This window comes from Enoplosus armatus, chromosome 12 (genome assembly GCF_043641665.1).
Source record: "Enoplosus armatus isolate fEnoArm2 chromosome 12, fEnoArm2.hap1, whole genome shotgun sequence".
Lineage (NCBI taxonomy): Eukaryota > Metazoa > Chordata > Actinopteri > Centrarchiformes > Enoplosidae > Enoplosus > Enoplosus armatus.
In genome coordinates this window covers 11,827,605-11,853,471 of record NC_092191.1, presented here as the reverse complement: position 1 = coordinate 11,853,471, position 25,867 = coordinate 11,827,605, and the positions used below count along the sequence as shown (strand labels likewise).

General features: G+C 41.8%; 2 protein-coding genes across 2 annotated transcripts; one reads left to right on the top strand and one right to left on the bottom strand.

Annotated features, from left to right (window-relative positions):
• Positions 1 to 432: 432 nt before the first annotated feature.
• sfxn3 (sideroflexin 3) lies at positions 433 to 7,520 on the bottom strand. The gene is made up of 11 exons (XM_070915955.1): positions 7,447 to 7,520; positions 5,536 to 5,708; positions 4,539 to 4,709; positions 2,895 to 2,993; positions 2,206 to 2,281; positions 1,974 to 2,059; positions 1,732 to 1,859; positions 1,208 to 1,257; positions 923 to 972; positions 754 to 801; positions 433 to 655 (listed from the first exon to the last, which is right to left on the bottom strand). The coding sequence occupies exons 2-11, from the start codon at positions 5,697 to 5,699 to the stop codon at positions 559 to 561; spliced, it is 969 nt and encodes a 322-aa protein (XP_070772056.1). The 5' UTR covers positions 5,700 to 5,708; positions 7,447 to 7,520; the 3' UTR covers positions 433 to 558.
• Positions 7,521 to 10,034: 2,514 nt separating this feature from the next.
• pdzd7a (PDZ domain containing 7a) lies at positions 10,035 to 25,513 on the top strand. Its single transcript, XM_070916318.1, has 15 exons — positions 10,035 to 10,227; positions 10,630 to 10,767; positions 10,916 to 11,090; positions 11,543 to 11,719; positions 12,329 to 12,476; positions 14,347 to 14,407; positions 14,986 to 15,513; positions 16,886 to 17,041; positions 17,473 to 17,645; positions 18,659 to 18,750; positions 18,851 to 18,942; positions 19,143 to 19,211; positions 20,927 to 21,598; positions 21,958 to 22,058; positions 25,337 to 25,513. Exons 1-15 carry the CDS (start codon positions 10,035 to 10,037, stop codon positions 25,511 to 25,513), a joined length of 2,952 nt encoding a protein of 983 aa, XP_070772419.1.
• The last annotated feature ends 354 nt before the right edge of the window (positions 25,514 to 25,867 follow it).

Here is a 25,867-nt window from a genome sequence, read left to right as displayed (position 1 = left end):
CCTTCATTTTAAACTGGAGTTACATATAATTTATCAGAGGACTTACAACTTGCAATGAACCTGAATGCAACATAAAATATTGGTGAGTGAAACACAAATCAGTAACTTCATGAACTGCCACCCTGTAGGCAGTTTTACCGAAGGAAGACAAAAAAAAAAAAAAAACACACCACAACACAATTAAAAGAAAAATCAGGAGTCAGTTTTTCTTTTCTAAGGAGTGCCATCTATGTGCTGTCACTGTCAGTGATCTTCCTTCTCAAAGTGTTTTGTTTTCCCTTAGTGAATCCTCTTTTTCAAACTGCCAAACAGTCAACACCCTCCAATTTTACACTTGGAGCAGCTCCATGCAGTCAAATAAAAAAACAAAAACCAATGCAGCAGTACACATTACAAAAATGCATAAATAAATGTTGTTTAAACCTCCCACTTGTGCCCACAGGACAACAGATAAAATATGTGTGTGTGTGTGTGTGTGTGTGTGTGTGTGTGTGTGTGTGTGTGTGTGTGTGTGTGGAGATGTGCGTGTGTGTGTGTGTGGAGATGTGCTGGCTGGTCCTACAGGCCCTTGTTGAAGTAGACGGTGGTGGTGTGAGGACTGGCCTGTCGTATACTCTCCTGCAGACTTGGTTCCAGCCCGCTCACACTCATAGAGCTATGAAGAGATGGTTGAACATGATTAAAAATGCTGCTATATGTTAGATAACAAATGTAACACCCCCTCTGTGAGGAGAGTGATGTGGCTGGTGGTACCTTTTCTGTGGGAAGAGGGCGCAGCACAGTGGAGTTGCAAACACCAGGCTGAAACCAAACACAGAAGGATGTTTTAGGCGATGTTACTCGTTCCTTTTTCAGTACAGGTACTTAGAAGAGTCCAATAAAAGAAATCCACCATAAATACTAAAATGTGTAATTTACTTACCACAGACCGACGAGCCCCACCTGGACTGGAGCGTTTAGAATTGGGAACCGCTACAGGGAGAAAAAAAAAAAAAATCAGAGAAGGCAGAACTGCAGTGAATCAGGCAGACAAATCAGAAATTTGACAGGTTTGTCTGTAGGGACCGTCCTCGGACATAAGCATTCAATGTATGTGTAAAATGTGGAATGCGAAAGGACTCTTTTCAGCCTCACAAAAACACCAGCACACCCAGTAACTAAAAAAGCAACAGCATGACAGTGCATGTCATGCATGCAGTCTGCTTACCTTCATGAAAGCTCTCTTCTCCAGAGCATTCATTATAACAGGGGGGATGGCTGTGAAAAAATAAAAATAAGTCAGGTGAAGTGTTCTGCTTTGTGAACAACAAAAGCAAATAGAAAATGTCACACTTTAGTATGCGTCTATCAGAGTGAGAAACTATTTTATTACTCAAGCCATTGACTGTTAAATGTTCAGGATGAGTCAAGCTGATGATCAGTTTTCACCTTGTTTTTTCCATGGCTGATTGGGTGGGATGACAACGGCTGTACAACAAGTTTTTTGTTGTGGTTCTGAGCAGCTGGTGTACAGTAGGATTTTACCATGAGACCGGTGAGTGTGAACCAAAACAGCTAAACAATGAGCTGAAACTCACTATACACCTCTCTAAAGCAGAGGCAGATTCAGGTGATAATTCACTGTAGTTTCATCACCACGGGCGACCACTTTCACATTGTTTTCACATTGTCATTGATACACTGTAATAAAAATACAGATTACAGCCACTTTAACAAACCAACAGACATTACCCATTGCTGGAACTGCCATGCCGATCCTCGACACAACCACCTGCACGATGGCCTGCTTGGCAGCATTGACAGACTCTCCTAACCTGTTTCCATTCTCATCCGTCACGGGGATACCGTACTTCAACTCTCTGGAGGAAGGGAACAAAAAGTCATGTAGCGTGGTTGTCAGCAGTCATCACAGTTCCTAAAGGCTCCTGAGTGAACAAAGCAGATGTCACTGGCTTTCACTTTAAAGATCTCACCTCTGTCTCATGAAGGGAATGTTGATACAGTTAGCAGCAGCAACAGCAGCAAAGGGGACAAACCGGCTGACAATTGGAGGAAGACGCTGTGAAGATGGGGCAGAATCAGAGACATACTTAGACAACCAGCATCAAATCTCTGCACAAACATACAAATACATATGCAGTGTGTCTGTATCGGAGTTACTTTGTTTTACTTCATCTGTTTATTCACATGAACCACAGGCCTTACCGAAGCTAGAGATTTGAGTCCCAGAGCAGTGACTACAGCTCCAGTAGTAGCACTGACATATGCTGCACCCAGCTGACTGCGAAGAGACAGATAGACACATTTCACACATTAATTTACCCACTTCCTTTTTAAACATTTTCACACATCATAAATAGTCAACTTGTGCTATATGAAGACTGCGGCTGAGAATCTATCAAGTACACTGAAGTGAAACATTTCAAGGTAGAGTTGCCTCAGTAAGAGTGCAAATTCATGCTATGTATGAATATGCAAAAGTAAAAACAAGAACATCTTCACAAATAATGATAAGGCTGAAGAAGACACTGTAACATTCATCCTCAACGACGTGCTCAACCCATGAATATGCATTTACATTTTCTGTGGGCAACCGTCCTATTCTTCATAAATGCATGCATTTGATGCTTTTCTGCAGCATTCGACGGATTCATTTTGTGGCACAATGAAAAGAGTATGCAAATGCACGTTGACCTGACATCAACCGGGAGCACATGACCTATGTCAGCATGAGTGCATGGTGACATGGGGCTGAACATGCTTAACAGTGGAACGTAATACCGCTGCCAGGGAAGGGGAGAGGACAGCAGCTCCCACAGCGTCCTTACAGACACTAGTTTAGAGGGAGGACAGGAATGATCTACAGTGGAAGTGAAGTGAGAAGTCCTCCCTACTTCACGGTCATGGGGGCATCTCCACTGCGGTTGGTGTAGTTGACAACAGCATTGAAGGACTGGTTAACCCACTGCCAGAACACCACTGCCGGAGTTGTCCTGTAAAAATGAGGGAGGAACAACAGTGTGTTTGAGGAAGTGAGTTTTCACAGAGTGTACAGTACAAACTACAATGTTTGGTACTGCAGTGAAACAGTTTTGTGACAATGTAAAAACTAGAGCATAAAAGCAATTCTACCAAAACTGACTGTTAAAGTATCAGTCAACCCAGCAGTTTAGTTTTGATCAAAGGTGGTATGCATAAGTGAAAGATTAAGACATCTGTTTCTATAGTGGAGCATTGTAAACCACAAAAACACATGTGGCTAGAGGTATTCTCCGTTTTCTTTTCCTGTCGATCATCTTGTTGACAAGTAGAGTCAAGTCACAAGTCTATTTATTTAGCCCAAAATCACAGGTTTGTCTCAGAGGGCTTTGTAAAACACTCTTTACCCTTACACCCTCTATCTATGTTACTGTAAACCAGTGAAACATACTGAATTTATACTTTGTCACTTTATGCCTTTGTCCCATATTTAAACAGTGTTTTTAAGTAAAACCATGATTTGGTATTTTTTGTATTTTTTGGTATTTTTCGCAGTACAGATGAACCTAACAGTCATTTTCATATTCTTTCCTTTGATAAATAATCTGATGTCTTAACTGATCTTTATTTGTTTGTTGTGCCTATTTTTACTATTTAAAGACACTATGTGTAGAATTTGAATTCATAGACATTGGCGCCCCCCAGTGGTAGTATGCAAACATGACACTGTGGTAGACCTCTGATCACTTAAGTCTGGTCTCGAGACAACAGTCCCAAAGAAATAAAATATATATACATATACATATGTATCAAAAATACATTACGTACATACATTTATGCATTATGAAATAATAAATACAGACAAAATATATATACATAAAATTGCAAAATAAGCTAATACATTTCTATAACTCAGCTCAATATCATGTGATGTTATTTCAGTCCGCTTACTTTTGTAATAACAGCGTTTATTGCAGATCATTTTATCCATTTAATTTCATTAGAAAATGTTACTTTTCCAAAGCCTGTTGTGCAAATTTGTATTGTTGTGAAATTTTTATTTGTGATTGGCTGTTTCAGAGCTTCAGACTGAATGAGACTGAATAATTATTTATTTATTTATTTGATATCAAACACTTTTTAAAATCTGTGACCAGCTAACTTTTACTTTTAAATATCTCAAACTATTACATTGGTTATCAAAATAGTGAATTGAAATCAATTAAATTTTAGTTGTTAACCACTTTTTTGTTTCAGCACAACTTTATCACATGACTTCACTGTCCTCTCAGCTGCCCAATGATTTATCAGTATTCAGTAGTGAGAGTAATATTTTTTTATTCTTTAAGAGGATTTTCACTCTGTGCAGGGATTAAAACCCTATTTTTATGCAGTGCTGTATGCTGTATTAAGGTTGCATTTAAAGTCACATGGAGACTATCATATTCATTCAGAATACTGGCAGATTACATATTTCTATTTCTTCTATTTTCTCTTTTATACCATTTCAGGTTGATGTTCACAATACACTGAATCATGTACTGAAACCTCTGCTGTACCTGTAGAAGGTGAGCATGCAGCCTGTGATGGACATGTTCATTGGCACCTGAGCAGACATCCGGCCAATCACAAACATCTTCTCCCCTGTGTCGGGGTGGAAGGCAGAGTCGTACACGTACTTGGCTCTCCAGAGCTCATCCTCCGTCAGGCCAGGCTTCGTGACCCCGGCTCTGAAAACGCCAGAACAGAGAAGTGATGTAGTGTTTTCCACATCATTTAAAGCAGCAGCAGACACACAAACACATCATATTTTGTTTTTGCATGTGCCACATACAATTAACAAAAAATGCATTAACCTCATCCCAGATATTCTTACTTATACAGTATCTGCAACTAATTTATCTGCACAGAATATGATAAACTCTCATTGGCATCTCCTTTTCAGTGAAAATGGTGCAACTAGCCACATCATTACCTCATCACATCAGTTCTTATTTCTATTCATGCCTCGCACCACCACAACCTCTCTAACATTACACTGGGGAACAATTTGAAAAAGAATTTCTGTTGAGTTAGATTTTTATGCTGATTAAAACTAAAATTGGCATGCTGACTCCAAAATTGCAGTCAGTTTTTTTCTAGCACGTCAAGTTTTTTCTCCACAGCTTACCCTCCAGATAAGCAAAATTCCACTGATTAGCTGTAGTAAGACTTGCCAGCTGATTACGATTGGACTCATCTACAGCTACGTGGCAACTTGTTTGTGCAGTCACAATTGAGACAGTGCGGTGAGAGGTATGTGCAGCTCCCAATAGGTCAGTACTATCACACACATATCTGTTAAGTACAGTATTTTTCATATTTTTTAAGAAACGGGGATCCTATAGTTCAAAAACTTGACGTGATAGAGAAAAACTGAGATCAGTTTTGGATTCCGCACCCAAAAATTAGTTAAAAACAGCTGTCAGACCTAACTCAACAAAAACTGTGTTCCCCAGTGTTATCATTTATACTCCTCCTCCTCCTCCTCCTCCTCCTCCTCTCCTGACTCTCTACCTGTAGTTCTCCACGATCACTCGGGCCTCTTCCAGAGTCTCAGACGACAGCAGGACATTCCTGGGATCTGTGACCATGAAGAAGTGCTTGGCACGCCCCATAAACGTGCCTTGGTCCCATCTTGCCTCCTTGATGTTTATATTGAGGGACAGCTCTCCAGACATCCTGATTTTCTTTGATTAATAGCAGACATGTTAATTAGTATTCATACTATGTTACAATATACCGGATTCACATGTAAATACAAGTGTGTCATTTTGGTGCAGGTACCAAAAACAAACTGTTTACTCTTTATTTTGAGAAACATATACTGTACATGCTTTTCAACAAAACAAGGTTCTCAAATGTTGAATGATGTTTAAACAAAAGAACTTTGCCTAAAAATGTCAAAATTATTATTTCAATAGCGAACTGTCTGGTCAAAGAACAAGTAAGCAGCGAACTGTCTGGTCAAAGAACAAGTAAGCAACCCGACAAATCTCACCAGACATTCCCTGGGAATGTTTTCAATACTCTTTTGGATATCAAATAAATATTGCTGATAGCCAGCCGTACAGATGAAATTATTATAATTAAAAAAAACCTTGGTTGCACAGTTAAGCCTCCACCTGCTCCATTAATAGCTCTGTTGCAGTACAGAGCTGCATTGAGATGAAGCCCCCCCCCCCCATGAATGAACAGCATACAACCCAGTACAGCTACACACTGTTATCTCTGAGAAAACAACCCCAAACAGACTAGTCGACCAGGTTTAGTTTCCATTAGCAGGTTCTCTTCTTCTTGTATCAGTTGTGGCTGTGAGTACAAGATAAAAGGAACTCTACTGAAAAACAAACTCTGCTTGAAATGTAGGTCAGCACTTTACATTTAGGGTTACAACTAACGACGACTTCCGTTATCGACTCGTCTATAAAATGTCAGAAAATTGCAATTTCCTTTCTCCACAGTGATTTCTTGAAATAGCTTTTTGTCCGATTAACAGTCCAAATCTCCAATATATTCAGTTTACTGTCACTTAAGACAACGAAAAGCAGCAAACCCTCATATTTGAGGAGCTCGAACAAGTTAACATGAGACATGAATCAATCAATTATCAAAATAGTTGCAACTGACTAATCGATTATCGACTAATAGCTTCAGCTCTTTATCTTAGTACATATTCAGTAAGTGCAGAGGAGACACTTCTGTGGGTGTGTACAAACGCTAAACCATTTCAGGTATGTGTCATGTATGTGCATATTTGAGCAGCACTCCTACAGTGTAGATAGTCCATCCAATGCTCAGGTCATACCAAAGCTATAACCACCTCTAGTGATGTCTGCAGAGCGCACGTGGATAAAAAGAAAATACCTCCAGGACTTACAAGGGCGAGATGCTGAACACACAAACAAGTTCTGATTGCTGCTCCTTTCAAATACACTTTAGTCTGAAAGTCAAAACGTCTAACTACTGAGACAGCAAACCGGGTCACATTATAAGTGACTGATCAAAGAAATAGAGTGACACACACACGGTGACAGATGGGATTGGGGAAGTCACGACACGCCGGTTCCTGTCAGCAAGCCGACTAACGAACGCAGCTAACAAGTTAGCAAAGTAGCTGATAATACCATTGAGACCCACTGGAGTACATAAATACTAAAGCAGGACATTAAATTCCCACAACCCCAAGTGCTAAGCTAGACAGGACAATAAACAGCTTTTCCGCGCCATCAAAACAAACCACTTCAGTGCTCTTTTGGTAAACTAACGTCAACCAGCTAGCTAGCCAGGTAGTTTACAAGCTAACTAATATGCTAGCAATTTCGTTAGCGCTGCAAGGGCACATATCGAGACGGAGTAAAAGTTAACTTAATCAAATTGTGATTTAAATTCTTTAGAGATGTGAATTCAGTCAGCACTGAAACGTACCTGGTTTGCTTTCTTTGTTTTTTGAAAATGTATGACCTCTCAATATCACAGCACCACCGGGTTGACCTGTGCTGCCTTCGCTGACTCACAGAAGTATCGTAAAACACAGCTATATCACAAATGACGGGGAGGTAAATAGGAAAAGTATACATTATCTTCTGTTATACCCTAATTGTTTAATATATATACCGCCGAAGCTATGTCTACAATGATAAGGTGATGGTTCTAACAATGTCGATAATCTGTGTTGCAATTTTCTCAAAAACAAATCATCAACCTCGGAGTTGAATACCAAAATTCAGAGCTTCATAGAGGCCCTTGAATTCAGCACCGTGCAATGAGACACTGTGGGCGGTGTTCGTCATGGAGGACATGAGTTGCTGGAAGCCCCTGGGCGTGAGAGGTAGACAGCACATGATTGGTTAAAAAGCAGCTGACTGGCTCTTGGATGTTTCATACTAAAAACAATTTCTAAAAGTTATCAGAAAAAGTAATTCAAATGTCTTAAATAAGACAAAACCCTTGAATAATTATATTTGTAATTTAGATCACAGCACGGAACGTTTTTGTTTTTTTATATATATGTTTTTTTATGATAGGAAGCGACCAGTTAAAAAAACAGATCGAGAGTGTCTGAAAAGCATGGAAACTATGCTGCCAAACATTATATGAAATCACAATGGCATTTTTTCTTTAATTATTATGTTTGTCATATGTATTGTGGTTGTATTTATAGTGTCTATTTTGAAAACTGTTATGATATGGCATTCCTCTCTCCTTTTGTTCAAGCTGTGATGTCTCATTGATGTACATTGCTTTTGTAAAGAAAGTTGTTAAAAATAATAATGATTATATTAAACTAAAACATATCTTTATGATTCCTGTGATGACCTAAATGTCAGCTTTAATCACTGGAGAACAAAGTCCTATATATATATATATATATATATTTTTATTTTTTTTTTTTACACAAACCAACAAAAGATCCTGCAAAAAGCTCCTACAAAAACCACATGTTCAAGGTCAAGGTGTCCCGTTCCTGTTCAGCTACAGTTAATTGACTGTTATTAATATGACCGATCAATGCCCTGGAGATTCAGTCAGATTTGCAGACATGATCTGCATAGATGTTGTGATATGACACCGCTGGCCACCGGGTGGGGTTGTTTACTCATCTCACAGGCATGGTGAAGGCAGCCAGGGGAATCCACACATTTCAGTTTTTCTGCATGCACCTCTCTGCAGTTTTACTGAAAAATATGGGCTTCATTAACACACTAATAACAAGGTTTACCTGAGGACAAACTGAAATTGACTTGAGAGAAGAGTTAGTGCCACTGTAATATTAGTGCAATTTGTGTAGCTACTACTAGTCCAGCGCTAATGGCTGCACAGCTGCAGGGGCTTATATAAAAGGCTTACACCTCCTAAGACAATAGTGGTCACCTGGAGAACAAGTGAGGTGGCACTAATACTCCGGATGTCCAATAATGCGTCAGCTGGGCGGACCAGTGAGCGTCTGTCCGAGCTCATCCGGCACAACATGGAGTCAGCAGGTAACGCTGTCACACTTTGCTCACTTTAGTTTGAACCCAATGTCATGATGTTACAATTGTTTCACACGCGGTTTTTTTTTAACGTTTCCTGGTTCAAGGTATCATCAGGGACAAGTTTAGACTGAAACAAGATGTGTTAAAGTTTACCGACACCGCTCGGAAACAGTGTCAACAAGAAGTCCAGAAGTTTGGTTCGTTAACGTGAGTGAATCGATGATAATTAACTGTCAAAACTAGACCACTTGTTTATGTATACGCTCTCTTTGTCGCTATCCATGGTGCTGATTGATGGAAAAACACGTGAACTTCAGTGAGAGTACATTACTTATCATCTATTTTTTTTCCAGATTATAGATTATAACTGTATTAAAATGAGGGAGTTTTATTATCCCATCTGGAACTTCTGAGCCCGCATTACTGATCACAGCATATTCTTCTCACAGCAGATATCCATTTAATTAAACATGACCCGAGGGGAATCACCATGCACCGCTGACTCCTCTGCAGACAGGCCCGCAGCCTCTCAGCTGAAGCAGGAGGAAACAGGCACCATGGGCTCCATGGAGATGGATTCAGAGGCTGCAGGAAACTAGTGGATTATACCAACTTCCTTAACAAACACAAAACTACAAAGGAAATTAGGATTCCACAGTCCAATAATGGAGCACTACCTTTTGCCATCCTTTTTAAATTAGCACTTTTTTTGTTTAGCTGTTTTATCTAGGAGTTTTTCTTTGTCACATTTTCTCTTTTGGATCTTGGATTATTTTATTCAGTTTTATTTATGGTCTGAAACTGGTTTCAATGAAGATCAGGGATGTATGCTTTGTAAGTGGCCTGCTCCAGTGGGGACCAACTCCAGTGTTTTGTCATCCACTTTGGACCAGCAGGTGCAAAAAAGTCCAGTTCTCCACCACACTTGTCCCCCATCTCCTTTCCCCAAATACTAGGCTGCACCTCCTCCATCCTGACTGCAGAGCCCACATATCCTCCTGTCTGGATGACTAAGGGAAGAATTGCCAGACACATAGCATGGCTCGCTCCTCTCACCCCTCTGACTGGAGGGAGATGACAAATGGAGGGGGGCACCCCCACTTCAACAATGGAGGCCAGACTGGGGGTTCCCACAGCACCACCCGCTACATGCTGAAGAAACAGCACCGCCACAGACGCAGGTCCTCCTCACCAATGGGCAGGGTCATTCTCATCAACTCACCTGTTGATGGTGAGTTCAGGACATGATAACGGTTCTCTGTTACCATGGTAACATCACTTTTGGCTCTGGGAACTTTTGGTGGACATTTTTCACTATATTCTGACATTTTATAGACACACAATTCATCAATTAATTGCTAAAATTATTGGCAGATTAATCAATAATGAAACTAATCGTTAGTTTCAGCCCTAGTAGATACCACAAAGGTATACATGAATATCTCAGTGAATCGTGAAAAACATTCTACAGTAATTGAGGAATTGGATTTGTTGAACAAAATTTCTACCGTCAATCAATAATTATTTGGTTTTCAAACCTTATTTTCTCCTGACTGCTACAATCCTTGTCAATAATTGGCAGTGGGACTGTGCAGACCTTTGTGGCAGGTACATGTGTGTGTTGTGTTTGCAGGAGGGGATGATAGTGAAGACATTCACACAGTGACAGTAGACAAGAGTCCAGATGGGCGTCTGGGTTTCAGTGTCCGTGGTGGCTCTGAACACGGACTCGGCATATTCGTCAGCAAGGTGGATGACGACAGCTCTGCAGGTTAGCTCTGAGGAAGCATGTGTCTGTCTCTGTGAATGTGTTTCCTGAGATTATTTCTTCTGTTTGCTTACATCTGGGCATGTGGTCTTGTGTTTCCGTGTGACATTTTACTCTTGTGCATCATGCTGAGTTCCACCTGTGTCTGCAGCGCAGGCTGGGCTGACTGTGGGTGATAAGCTGGTGGAGGTGAATGGGGTCAGCCTGGAGAGCATCACCATGAGCAGCGCTGTGAAGGTGCTGACGGGCAACAACAGGCTGAGAATGGTGGTGAGACGGGTGGGCAAGATCCCCGGCATCCGCTACTCCAAGGAGAAGACCACATGGTGAGGCCAAACAGCTCAGAGGTGCTGCCTAGAACAGGTTGTGTTAATGTGAGCAAGGCTGCCAAAAATGATATCCTACATCTAATCTACAATTAAATATTGACACAATGTAGTTAATTTAACCACTTTACCAAACAGTAACTGTATATTATGACTGTATATACAGACTACAACCTTGTTATTACTGCCGCTGACCTTTGCATGGCTCTTGTTTTGTGAAGTCTTGTCACTTGACTGCAGCTCACACTGGTTATCTTTCTTTTGGGATATACTGTATCTGGGTTTCATGTGGCAGCAGTGGATGGATTACCGCTGTGACCTTTATGGCTATTTGATTAACCGATACTGACAGGCCTGAGCTCAGTGGAAAAAGGAAAAGCAGTGAATATTTTCATGTGTGCATATATGTCCTCTTTTGCTACGTGTGTGTGTGTGTGTGTGTGTGTGTGTAGGGTGGATCTGATTCACCGGCGGATGGTGGTGGAGGAGAGCGGCCGCACACCGTCAGAGGCCAGTTCAGACAGCGCTCTCCGCAGGATTATACATCTCTTTACCACGTCAGATGATTACTGTCTGGGCTTCAACATCAGAGGGGGCAAAGAGTTCGGACTGGGAATTTATGTTTCTAAGTATGAACAAAGTGTGGTTTGAAACGCGTTTAGCTAGTGCTTGTTTTACACCTGAGGAGGCCATCAGAACCAGATAAACAAAATGATTCAGGGTGGTGCAGTGTGTGCATGCGGTGGAACCCAGGTTCCATCCAGTTGAAGTGTCCTTGAGCAAGAAAGAGGAGAAGAGTAGCAAATGAGAACAAAAGTTTCCCACAGGAATTAAATATCACAAGATAATCTCATCCGCAGTTTTGTTTCTTTCTGTTTTTGCATTAGATCAAAGCAGCCAGGCTTCAGTTAGAAGGTTGTGCTGTTGAATTATGTTGATTTCATTGCCATTACAACAAAAGTTAAGAAACTGCTTTGATGATCTTGTAGTGTGAATAAGATAAACATGACAATATTTAACACAACATACACAACTAATACTACATGTAAAATAAACATATCGTAATTAAATGCAGAGTATAAAATGTTGTGTTTTACTTGATATAAGAAGCATACTGCAAGTGCCCACAGTTTATCCATTCATTGAGGAAATGTACTTCTTTTGAACTGCTCAGACTCAATAGATGTTTAGATCTTCTGTGGGTGTGTGTTTGTGTGTGTTATACATTTTCTCCTCAGGTTGGACCCGGGTGGGCTTGCAGAACAGCATGGCATCAAAATGGGCGATCAAATTCTTGCAGCCAACGGGGTCAGCTTTGATGACATCACCCATAGCAATGCGGTTGAGGTCCTGAAGAGCCACACCCATGTCATGCTGACCATCAGAGTGAGAGGCGATTTTACAGATACATTTAAAGCTGAACTCATCAGTAGTTTACGTATTGATAATGGATCAAATTGGTTTGTGTAATGTGTAAGGGGTCGCTTGTAATGACGAACAGACAAAGAATTATCATCCAACTCTGCAGTTCCCCTCAGCTCAACTGCGCGTTTTAGCATCTTTAAGCTAATTGTTTTAGTTTTGCAACCTGCAACTTCAGTGTTTTGGTTCACTCTCATCATCTCTGGACACAGTAAGCGTCTAGCTGGTGAACACAGCAGAGCATTTAGTAGCTAAAGAGTCAGCTATTTCCCTCAGGATTTGGTGGACAACAAAACAGAGCTAAAAGGAGAGTGCATATTGGACTTAGATTCATCTGGTGGACAGAAACACTACTCCAAATGAATGCTGAAGTTGCTCCATGTCTGCTGGATGTGTAAATAAGCAACACGTTAACCAGATCAACTTTCTAAGGTGATAATATGTCAAAGTATTTATAGCTTGTCGCCCTCCATTGTCCAAAACATCAGTTAATGCAGGTTTAAGTCTGATTTCAGAAATGTGTCCCCTTGGTCCTTTACACATCTGATGTGTGGTGTTGTACGACAGTGTTTATCATTTGCTTAGGTTTAAACATCACAATTGATTGGGTGCTTTAAGTGCCGTGACACAATGATAAATGTTACAGGGTGTTAAACAACACCAGCTCCTCTCAGGAGGGGAGCTCAGCAGAGCAGACAGCTGGCTTACAGCCCTTGAATTCCTTATGTGTGTCCGTGTACGCATGCACGAGTCCAAGGCCGTGCCACTTAACCTGTGTCATTTTTAGATAAAGGACTTGTGTGTATGAATGGGCCTATGTGTGTTGTGCAGTGTGTTTGACTGTGTGTATGTGCGCTCTCTTAGCACGCTAACATTGCTGCGTGCTCATTTTACTCCTCTGATCTCAGGTTCCACGTGTGAAAAACAGCCAGGGACGGCGTTCATTATTCAAAGGCAGTCAGGGATCAGGTTATAATCAACAGAAAGCCTAATTTTATGTCTTCCTTCTGTCCTGTATCAGACCCATGTGAGGGTCAGAGTCACACATAGTGGAGTCGGGGTGGATTTTAGTAACTTAACTCTCTCACACTCGGGCGTCCAAGGATTCTGTGAAAATTGAAGATGTAACCTTGAGTGTCTTCTCTTTGACCATAAGCTGTGTATTGATGAGACAATCCCTTAAAATAGACTTGAGAGGGTATCGGACACTAATTCTTGATACAAAATGGCTCCTTCCATTAAAAAACATTGCATAGAGCAGTGGTTTCCAAACCTTTGTAACCCACAGTACCCCTTGATAGTTTGTTTCTCATGGCACCCCCCATGCCCACTCTGACCCACAACACATGCACCCTGCTCAGCTAAATTGAAATCATGGATATCTGTTGCAAGGATTCATTTTAAGAAACAAAGTATATAAATACAAAGTATATACAGTATATGAAGTAACGTAAATATTAAGTGAAATAATAGAGGCCTAGAGGAAGTCAACAGTTTTAGGCTATATTGCCGTTTTTATGGATGGAAATGTCGGTCTGACTTAAATATCTCAATAACTATTGCCTTTAAATTCTGTGCAAACAGTCGAGGTTCCCAGAGGATGAATCCTAATGACTTTGATGATCCCCTGACTTTTCCTCTAGCACCATCATGGTGTTAAATCTACAGTATAAATGTAAATGAGCAAATCTTATCGTAAAGCTTGAGTTGTTTAGCTGATAATAGATGAGGAAACATTGAGATTCTACTTCATAAGCATCAGGTGTAGTCAAATGAGTTGATTACATTGACTGTTTGCTTTCTTGCTGAATATTTTGTGTCTGCACTTCAACAGGAAGCCGGGAGATACCCTGCATACAAGGAGATGGTGGCAGAATACGGCTGGCTCGACAAATGTATGTTGACTATTACAAGTGTTTTTATCACAAAATATGACTTTACAAGATAGAGATAGTGTTTAAGTGGACAAGATATGATGAATAAATATTGTCGAAATAATGAAGATGGGACATTCTCATTTCTGTTTGCAAAGCCAAATGCTGGAAAATGCTAGAACCCTGTCATTCAATTTCTTCACAGGACTCAGATTCCTTGTTTTTCAGTTTGTTATGAGTATGTCTGAACACAGCCGGGGATTAATTCAGTGTACTCAAAGGCCGCTCAGTCGTCTGGAACAGAGCACGACCTGATATCTGGGTCAAGACGAAGAGTCATTTTGGAGTTTTATCAGATAAAAAAGACAGAAGAACTCCTGGTTCATGTTCTGTCTCTAAAAGTTTAGAGGATTAGCAGGGCACGAGGGCAGACAGGTTTAGACTGTGTAAAATAAGGAAATGAAGCTTTCTGTGCAAATCAGCTTGTGTGTGTGTGTGTGTGTGTGTGCAATTGGTTTCATTAGGTGTTGCACTTTCACAATAATTTAAACACACACTAATCCCCATACTTCATTCTAATTGTGGATTGTTTTCTACAGTGGCCAACGGGGGCCCTGCACCGTCCTCCCAGGGTTCAGACTCCAACTCCTCTGCCTCCTCGTTGTCCTCCAGCACCCCTCTCAGCTCCCTCAGTGGTCTCTCCCAGGTCCTTTTCCCTCCTGTTTTTGGCTCCGAGATGGTAGACGTCGCCATCTCCACAGAGGACCGCTCCCGACGTCCAAGCAGCGCAGAGCGAACTGCTGACACTGCCATACAGACTGACCCCCACCCTCCAAACTACCTGGATCACCCCTCGCCTAATGGGTCGTACCCAGATAGGCTGGTCACCACAGAAACCAGCCGGACTGTAGGTGCTACAATGTTTCTTAAGGACACAGTCATACGTGGGAAAGGGGAAGGACCGAGGGAGATGGGAGGAGCTGGGGAAGGAGGGCGTGGACGCATGAGGACGCTGTCGTCTGGGGACCAGGAAGTAGTGAAACACTCACCGAAGACGGCGGCGCTGATGGCCCTCAGCAGACCACGCAAGCCAATCAGACGTTCCCAGAGCCACATCACTGTATCAGGTGAGACCTAGAGGCTCACTGGGATTGTAAGGAAAGAAAGAAAGAAACTGTGGGTATAAGAAAGCTTTATAGATTTAGGTGTAATATTGATTTAAAGAAAATACGTTTTCGGGCATTTTAGCTAATTATGACATGTATGATACTGGATGTTATTTCTGTACAGTTTATATATCATCAGTGTTTTCATCAAGGCAAAGCAGCACTAAACACAAAGCACGGATGAAGCTGATGGGATTGTCTTTAATTTTTAAGGCATTTGGTCATAAATCAAAGTATTGGAAACATTTTGAACTGATGAGGATCAGCGAACCACAGCGACCATGAGTGGACCGTGCTCTTTGCCACTCTGTGTTGTGGTTGTTGTTGGCCGTATCATCCATCTCAGTTGAGATATTTTCTTGATTCTTTCCAGAATCGTGGCCCAGTGAGTATTGCAGCCACAATCAGGTTCAGTTCTTTAGCTGATTTTTGTGACAGTACCTGCCTTCACTGTGTAATGAGATCCGCTCTCAAACCCTCCAGAGAGCCTTCTGCAGGGCATCAGTCAGTTTAATGACCCGTCATCCCGCTATCACTCCAGGAAGTGAACTAGAACATCCAGACTCCACGTGGCTGATTTAAGAATTTGTCCAAGAGCACAAAGTTAGTGCAGACTCATGATTAATCACAGCCCTTTCCTCTCACTTGTTGTACCTCTGTGAGAAATGAATAAGAACAAGCATATGGTGAAATCCATCCAAACCTTGGCGGGGCTGTTGAGTTATTAGCCTTTCCTTTTCAATTTATCCGGCTCATTCATACCTCCAGGACCTGGTGGGGGCTTGGGGCGAAGCCCAGGGCTGATTGGACATTTGTTATGTAAGCGGAAGCACTTCGCTGTAGTGTCCTCAATAGATGGGGGTGTGTTCAGGTTGGTGTAGCTGCAATTCATCAGTATTACTGTGTTACTTTCCACAGTGGCAGATTTACTGCTGTGAACAGAGGAGCTGACTGTAAGAGAAATGAACAGTCTGTACTCATAGTAGAGAGTGTGTATCACACACTGTTATTGGTTTACAGTTAAGCATGGGGCAGTGCAAAGCCTAATGAATTATGTTTTCAACACTATACAGAGAGATGCATATTGTCCTATTCTTGCTACGGTTCAACAACACTGAACAAGATGTAACTGCTTCAAAGATAACATGTAACTGCCTGCTCTTGGTTAGTATTTCTATTCGTTTACATAATTAGCAGGTGAAAGTCTGAGCATCTGTTAAAATCAGTCATATTTCACAGCATTTGGTTGTGAAAATCTATCTGCATATGCATATGCACTGCATATGTTAATTTAGATTGACTTAGCACTTGTCTTATCTTTTTCCACCTTTAGAGGACAGACAAAAGAAAAAGAGGCAACAGAAGCAGAAGAGCTCAGCAGAGGGTAAAACCAGCCTGCAGCGATCTAAAACCTTCGTCAACCAGCTGTTTAAGAAAGAGCGTAAAGAGAAGAGCCGCTCCAAGTCACCCTCTCACCATGCTGACAAAGGTGAGGGCGGTCACAGGACATTTATTTTCTTCCCTGGCACATATTCTGCATTCCACAAAGCTAAATGAAAGCCTCAGGTTTTGACTGAATTGCCCTTTCGTTTTACTTCATTTATTATATTTGAATCATTGAAGAAATTGGAGATATGTGCAGCGATTCAAAGGTCTGGAACCAGGCTAAGCATAGTGTCCTGTTTCAGATTATATTTCTGGATTGAGGGTTCCAGTCCATCACAGAGCTGGCATGTGCAAATGTGCAAACTAACTACACACTTTTCAAAAACTAGTATTAAGGTAATTATAAGGTAATGAATAATCCAAGAAAAGTCTTGAACTGGTTGATTTCCATTGGAAATAAATGAAAATATTTCATGCCACCTGCAAATTCTCGTTTGCACCATGTTTATTTCAGTTTTCACTTTAATGCATTAGATAAGGAGCGGGGTCGTCCCTTCCAGCTCTTGACCTCCCCGAGGGAATCCCGTGCTGGGGTTAAAGACAGCAGCCCGCTGCTCCGACCAGAGACCCTGCAGCATGTGGAGAACATGGCAAAGAAACTGCTCATTCAGGATGAGGTGGCAGCTGTGATGAGACACTGTCGGCGGGTAAGTTCCCGATCTGAAATTACCATCTCTAACACCTCAGTGGCACTCTCCTGCGTGTGTTTTTTTCCCCACTGAATGAAAATCAGCAGGACTACTTACAGGCTTAAGTGTGGAGCATTGTTCCCTGGGTCTCCTTTAGTGATAGATGTGTCTGGCAGCGGCTGTGACAAAAGACGGATTTGGCCTGTCATTTATGATTAGGATCAAATATCAGCCATCATTTGATCCCCTCCCCCCATCTCACACTCATCGGCCAATTTCAGGGGATCAGCTCCTTGGCCGGCCCTTTGCCACCACTGTAAAAGATATCGAGTCTACTTAGAGTACCTTATGACTTACCTGTCAATGCAGTAATTAAATACCAAACACTGAAAACACCAAAGTGTAGTGGTATTCTCGAAAATGTGAATATTTAATGTACATGCAACAACTCTCAATCATGAAAATGTACAGTTTTCTGGAGGCACCCTTCCATGAATAAGCACATTTAGTCCATAGGCCTTTTGAGGAAACACTGCAGTTATGCTTTAACACCTTTAGTTAAAGTGTCACTCTATCGATTTAGTATTACACTTCCGTAAAGTTGGGGGACTCACAAGAGACAGATTTTAAAAAGAATGGTAAAAAAACTGATGCAGCAAAGGGTGAGATATCCTGAGTCCTAAGTCTAAAGTATGGGTCAAGCTCAAAAAACAGTGGATCCTACATTTCCTATAATGCACCTGGAGAGTGTCTTTCATAAGACAGTCCCTGCCACCCTACCTTCAGTTTGTAATGCAGACTTTCTGTTAAAAGTCTGAGCTGTGATAATTCCCTCCAGAGCCACACAGGACATTATACAGTCAGTACTTCTTAGTACTTCTTGTGAGCAGTAAACTGAACTTCATGTGTAAAGTCGGTGGAATGGAACTTTAAAAGTCAGAAAACAACCTGTTTATATAGACACAACTACACTAGTTGGTTCTTCTTATTCTTCTCCTCTAATTTGTGTACAAATCTAATCTTTCCCTCAGTTTTTGTCCGACAATGTGATTGAGGATTTAGTACGTCCCCTGTTGGCAATCTTGGACAGGCCAGAGAAACTGCTACTTCTCAGAGAAATAAGGTGAGAAACACAGAGTATGTGTACAGTATAATACTGATTTTTATAAGGATACATGCTGTATGTGAGTAAATCTAACCAACTTTGATCATGTCCTCTGCAGAATGCTGATACCTACGACTGAGCTGGGTCGGTTTGACAGCATGGTCATGCCCTTTGAGCTGGAGGCGTACGATATTCTCAAGAGTCGCTCTGGTAAGCAGACAAATGTAATTCACATCACTTTTCATCACTCAACATTTTTTTATTCATACAGCTTCATGTGAATATACAATTTCCTGTTTGCCTGAAAGAAACAAAATAGTAAGACATTTAGAAGGTAGAAAAATCAGGTATGATTACAGCAAAGAAATGTAAAATCAGTGATATATCTTTAGTTGTTTATTTCTTCTTAGTGCGTTCTCCAGCTCTGCGCTCCCCTCGCAGTGGAACCCCTCGACGTCACCTCATCACCCCAATCCCAGGTACATGGGCTGTATCTCTCCCTTCCTCTTCCTCTCACCTCTTCTCTTTCTATACCTCAGCTCTGTCTTCTGACTCCCTCTCCTCTCCTGTCTGGTTGCTGCCCTTTCACTAATCCTAGAGGAATATGAGATACACAAGGGACTTAGACCTCTCACCTTTTGTCTCCTTCCCCTCCCTCCTGCTCTTACTTTTCCTCCCTCACCTCACTTCTTTCCTGCCTCATCTCATATCTGTAGTGTCATACACACATACTCACCTCCCGGCCTCACACGCACATATCGCCGTGCACAAAATGTCTCGGGTTTCCTGTGCCTGCGCTGAAGCAGAGGCTTGTGTTACATCTCTGTGGCCAACAGAAAGGACTGAGACGTGCCTGGTCGGCCAGTGTGACACTTCAACAATACAGAGATGCTTTTAGCCTTTTCTTCATTCAAGAGTCATTGAGACACAATCAATACAGTCTCACTTGAGACTGACTGCAGCCTTCTCACTTTCTAAAGTCACAGGTTAGGGGTCACGGGGTCAACATTATGAAAGCAGAAGGGAGCCGACAGGCTTCAGTGAGGTGTCAGAGTTTTGGAAGGCTGACATGACCGACATCGTGTAGCAAGAGATGCAGAATTTGTAATTTTTTGTCCTGTTTAGGAGTTAGATGCTTGACCCCCTGACTATCTCAAGAGCTTTTAGTGGTCAGGAGAGTGCTTATTTTGTCCATTTGTCCCAACAATTTATCCCTATTTTACAATAAAGTTGTATAGTTTTGTTATTTTATGCTGCTGTTGTCCCTGAGAATTTAGGCTTATTACTGTTTGCTCTTTTATACCAACATTTCTTTGTCCAAATATTAAATTGAAATCCAATACATATTTTGACATTCAGGCTGTGTAGTGCAAAATCATCACCCACTGTTTGCCATTCGAAGGACATCCTTGAGATCCTTGAATGAACAAGCTTGTCCTGAAGTTTTCTTGGCATCAGTATTCCAAGTATGTAATCCTTATAGGTATCAATGTTTACTTTCTACAGTAAGGAAAGTAGGAAGTAAAACTATACCGAACATGTACCATTTATATGTAGAAAATTGCAGTTGTGATGACAATGCTAGAAGGTAGCTCAGTAGCTCCAATGGGCCTTATTTTAGCCTCAGGATTTCTGTTTACAGGTGTTGGGGAGTATTACTGCACATGTAGAAAAAGTTGTGTAAAGCCTTTTGTGGCTCCACAGGGAGCTGTGTGAAGTATGACAAATTGCCTCAAGTGACGTCACTTGAGTCAGCGTCAGTTGGGTCTGAAGACTACAAGCTTGAAAATGAAAAAAAGTTTGGGGTGTGGAGTTAAAAAGCAGTGACCTTACCAGACCTCTGTAGCCCTATCCTCATCTGTGCTTGAGGCTAGCGACTCAAGGCTACATCAGCCGCTACTAGCATAACACACCCGAATATCTGTCCCAAACTGTGGGTAAGTGGGTTTTGAAAAGGAAGAAGAATGAGTAATAAATAATAGGAATAAAAAAGACAACATCTCTGCAGCATTGATTTTGATCCTCTTCTGTTAACTGTCCATCGGAAGTGCAACGCTGAATCTGTGGCGTAATCTTTTAACTCTGTTAACTCTTAAATCTGTGACTCTGAATATTCTTCAGATCTTTGTGTTCATATGCAAACTGCTACTTTGGCAGGGTTAAAGCTGAACTTACTGTTTTTATGTTTATCCAGACTATAGGGGTGGCTTCCACCTGCAGCCTGTCCAGGACACAATGCGGGAGCGTCAGTTGATTGAGGAGTTGGAGAGATTACGTTTGTTCGGCCATCAGTCAGGCCATCTGCCTCCATCCCGTGCCTTCACCCCTCTGCTGGATGTACCTGTGGACAACTACACCTCCTCCACTGTGCGCTCCCGCTCCCTGAGCCCCTCACCCACCCACAGCTCCCTCCTCGCAGAATCCCCACACAGCACCCAACGTGGGCGCCAACCCCATCGCCCTCCAAACATAAGAGAGGACGAGGCGTCGCAACATGATGAGGTCTCCTTGTTGTCGGTGTCTGACCGAGGAGATGTGGCTCCTGAACGAGGGAGATCACCTGTGAGGAACGGCCGTGGGAGAGCGAGGAGGGAGGTGAGTCCTGACAGCATAGATGGCAGACTGAGCAGGCAGGAGGGCTACACAGAGGTCAGCGTACGCGTTCCTTCGCAGCGGCGAGGCAGAACCCCTCTGGCTGATGTGTTCGAGCCCCAGAGAGACAAGAGTCCATCCACAGGCAGAGGGAGCAGTCAGCAGCTAAATGGACATTCACAAAATGGTCATGGTGTGAAAAGAAGAGCAACTCTGCCTCCTGAGGAGTATGAAATCACCACTTTCACCATTTCCAAGGCCAAGCAGTCACTGGGTGGGTCCAAAACAGAAACACATGTATTTTTCACTTTGATTAAGGTTTAAACTAAATGTATTTTCAGGAATTTAAAATCTAAAATAGTTATTATGCTTGTGAGTAGAATAAAAACTGCCAAATGACTATTGTAAAGCTGGTTATTTTAATGTTTTCCCATATCCATTACATCACCAGTAGAGGTCAGGCCATCACTTACTACTAAACTGAAAGGGATTTGGAAGAGTTAAATGCTTTAATGATAGCTGAAAAAGACCAAAGAGAGTGTATACACTATTAGACTTGTTAGAATACAGGAAACTGCTACTGTCAAGCAATCCCTCAGTTTATTATTTCATTATTTCCTTGTGTGTTTACAGGTATTAGTATCTCTGGAGGTATGGAGTCTAGAGTCCAGCCCATGATAAAGATTGAGAGAATCTTCCCAGGAGGAGCTGCATCTACAAATGAGGCTTTGAGGGTGAGCAGGAAGACACACATTGAATATATTACAAAAATGGGTGTCAATTGAATAGCAAAGGGCTAAAAGAATGAAAAATTATGATTATGATTCCGAAGTAAAATGAGAGAAAAGGTGGTAAACATTGTTTAGATGTACATCCTGGTTGGAGAGTACTTACATACCTGTCAGACCTCCGTCCTGTGGTTATGAGTTGTTGTTGCTATAAGTAAGCGTGCCTGTGATGGAGAGTTTGAAGTTGTGCAATGAGGAGTGGAGAGCCATCTCAAGTAGCCCATCACCTCCATTATTGATGAGGTACACAGGTGCTGGTCTGCTAATGTATTGGTAATATATTGACTGCACAGTAACTTAACAGCCGTACGTGATCTTGGCCTCGTTCACTTAAACACACATGATACACACACTCATTCACTACAGTTAACCACAGGCTAAGTCTTGACTAGAGTCAAAGATACAGCGCTCAAACAACACTTGCATTAAGATACTTCAAGTGTGTGTGTTGAGAGGGGATTCAAAGTGTCTGAAACATGATGCACATCTACCTATGTACGCATGTATGTATGTGTGGGTTAATTTGCATGTGTTTCCTAACAGCTAGCTATCAATTGACAACTGCTACCCACGTCTAATGCCTGATCAGTGTCAAACATAGGGGGGATCCAGTATCTGCTCAGCCTTTCAAGTTCAAAGAGCTTCCCTCTTACAGTCCCTGACACACACATCACTGCACACACACTCACACAAGCACCACACACACACACAGATGCACCCAAAGTAAAAGTAAAAACCACAAATGTCAACCTCATGGTGGCGCTAGAGGAAAGGAACCATCAATGTCTGTACCAAATTTCATGGCAGTCTATCAAGTAGACGTTGAGATATTACACAGGATAAGTGAAAAGTTTGACCTACTGGTGGTGCTAGAGGAAAAGTCAGGGGAGCCAGGAAGTCAGGAGGATTCATCTTCTGGGGTCCATGAATGTCTCTACCAAATTTCATGGTAATCCATCCAATAGTGGTAGAGATATTTCAGTCTCGACCAAAGTTGAGAACAGACTGGCATACCAACATACTAACATGGTTGGTAGCCTCAGACACAGCTATATATAATGCTACTTGCTAGCACCCTACTGCTATCTGTTGTCTCTACCTTACACCTCACGACTAGGCATATCAGCTCGCCCATATCAGCTCCCTGGCTCAATGCTATCTTCCCCCACTCTGCAGAGGGAAGTGAGACCAGGGCAGCTCCGTGTTAACATGCATCCTGTCTCCTTAGACCCACATGATAACATGTAATCAGTGCAGAATGTGTGTCTTTCCGGTTCATCAGACTCTGCCACCTGCTTTTATCAGCAGAAATCTAGACATGAGTGAGTCATGTGCCTGCATTTATCTGGCTGTGTAAGAGGGTGTAGAAAATAGTGCAACATGTGACAACTGAACAGATACAGTATGTACGGTCCCCAGAGTATAAATTCTAACGACTTAGATGATCCCCTGACTTTTAATCTAGCGCCACCGGCAGATTGAAATTCGTGGCTTTGAGTGAAATATTGGATATTGGATGGATTGGCGTGAAATTTAATACACACATTCATGTCCTGCTCGATGGATTGCAATAACTTTGGTGATCCTTTAACTTTCCTTTAGCGCCATCATCAGGTCACAATTATAATAACTAAAATACTTTGTTTTATGACCAAATACCTGCAAAGCCAAAGACATTCCCATTAGCATCAGCCGTACTTTGTGTTTAGTACCAAATGTTAAAAACTAAGATGATGAACATAGTAAACATTATACCTACTAAACATCAGCATGTTAGCTGTTGCTGTTAGCATTGCTGTAGACTCTGTAGAACATGGAGAAAGCGCTGATTTGTCCTACAGCGTTAACGTGTCGTTCCCAACACTTGTCACTCTCCTGTCTCCTGTCTATTGTCATTGTGAGCATCTTAGGTTTTTATTTCAAAGCACCACTGTTTTTAATTATGTAAAAACCACAGACAATCCACATCCATTCACCTCGATTGTATTGAGGTTTCAGCAAATGTTTCAGGGATATCGCAAAACCTGAGCAAAAGTTTGGTGAACATGTTTTTTGGTAGATTTACTAATACTATGGTATATGTCTACTTATCTATAGAGATTTAACTTATAAGGAATAAAAAACTGAGCCAATACTTCTCCTCTCTTTGGCTAAATAATCTAGTTGAATGTCTTTGTAATGGCCTGGTAAACCACATTATGAACGATTCACTGATCCTTCCATGCAAGCTGTAGTAATTTTTACAGGTCATGTTATTTTTGGATCGTAACGTCCATTGGCTGGAAAAGAGGAAACCTCATAAATGCGCTCCATAAATGGCCGTAAAGAGGATGGGGCAGATTAGGTTGTGATCTATTTAATTCAAATAAATTACTTTTCAAAAATGAAAAAGCACTTTTAATCTCCTCTTTGGTTAAATGGATCTAAATCTTTTGATACTGTTCTCACGGAAGGCTATGGGGTTATTGGTGAACACCAGACTGAGTGATGAGCTGTAAGAAAACCTGTCAGGACAAACACAGGGCAGCACAGATCTAACCACCTTATATACTATATGTTTGGCACATAATAGATAAACTGGGCTCTGGTACAGAATGAAGGGATTTGTTTGTGTGTCTAATGACTGGAAAGGAAAAGGGAAAGGGAAAAAGATGTGATTGGTGGAGATACAACAATGGCCATCGGCCTTGCGTGTTTCTGTGTTATGTGTTGCTAACCTTCACTGAGGTTGAGCGCATGAGGCAGGTGCATCCTCGGCAAACAATGATGACATCAGAGGAAGTTCCTCTCCTCTGGGCTCTTAAGTTTTACCATTCGCTGCTCGCATCCTGCAGGAAACTGTCCAAACTGTGTGTGTGTGTGTGTGTGTGTGTGTGTGTGTGTGTGTGTGTGTGTGTGGTTGTCTCAGTATATGTATGTTTTTTCCACAACCTCATGCTGAAGGGTAAACTTTATATGTGCACTAGTGACGGCCTTCAGTGTGAATATATTAAAGTAACGGGAGAGCCCCAATTCTCTCTGGCATAAATCAGGTTCCTGCTAAGGGACACAATCACTGCAGATTTATGGAAACCATCTATAATGTTGATCTGGAAAGAGACAGAAGCTACAGAAAAAAGAGATACAGAGAGGGAGGAAAACCCACAAAGATATATGTAATCATGAAATATGAATAATGTTAAATCTTATTCTGTGTTTTTTTTCATGTGTGTTTGCTTTTGCAGGCGGGGTATGAGCTGTTGTCTGTGGACGGCGAGAGTCTGCAGGGAGTGACTCATCAGCATGCGGTGGACATAATTCGTCGTGCATTCAGCAACAAGGCCAAAGACCCGATGATTTTTGTGGTCAAGGTCCCCAAGGTCTCTACCACTCCCTCCAGCCCCAGGAGACCTGCTGACTAACCTTTGTGTTCCTCACAGCCAGACCGCAGCTCGGGCGTGAAGGACACCAAAACCTGCAGCTCCTGTGGGAGTGAATAAACTACAGGATTCACTCCAGAAGGGGAAATATGGGACGGGTAGACCTCTGGTCATAGTGGAGAGGAATGGATGCACAGAAGCATTCATCTTATGAAAGGCAGAGTTATGATAGTGAGTCACAGGACGCATGTCAAAGAGAAAGGTGAACATGTTAAAGCAGGTTTTTAAGACTGATGAAGTAGATTATTTATCAGGATAAAGATTGTTATGAATCACTTTTGCTACGATGAAATGTAAGATACTAAATGTTGCATCTATACGACTTTTATAACATTC

What these genes read in the sequence shown, in the direction of transcription:
- sfxn3 (XM_070915955.1), bottom strand. Translation starts at nt 5,699, where the DNA reads ATGTCTGGAGAGCTGTCCCTCAATATAAACATCAAGGAGGCAAGATGG. An exon ending in ATTCCCTTCATGAGACAGAG is followed by an intron (nt 1,860 to 1,973) that starts GTGAGATCTTTA and finishes CCCTTCCTCCAG; the next exon opens with AGAGTTGAAGTACGGTATCC. An exon ending in AGAAGAGAGCTTTCATGAAG is followed by an intron (nt 973 to 1,207) that starts GTAAGCAGACTG and finishes TTCTCCCTGTAG; the next exon opens with CGGTTCCCAATTCTAAACGC.
- pdzd7a (XM_070916318.1), top strand. Translation starts at nt 10,035, where the DNA reads ATGGCTCGCTCCTCTCACCCCTCTGACTGGAGGGAGATGACAAATGGA. An exon ending in CATCAACTCACCTGTTGATG is followed by an intron (nt 10,228 to 10,629) that starts GTGAGTTCAGGA and finishes TTGTGTTTGCAG; the next exon opens with GAGGGGATGATAGTGAAGAC. An exon ending in CTACAAATGAGGCTTTGAGG is followed by an intron (nt 22,059 to 25,336) that starts GTGAGCAGGAAG and finishes TTGCTTTTGCAG; the next exon opens with GCGGGGTATGAGCTGTTGTC.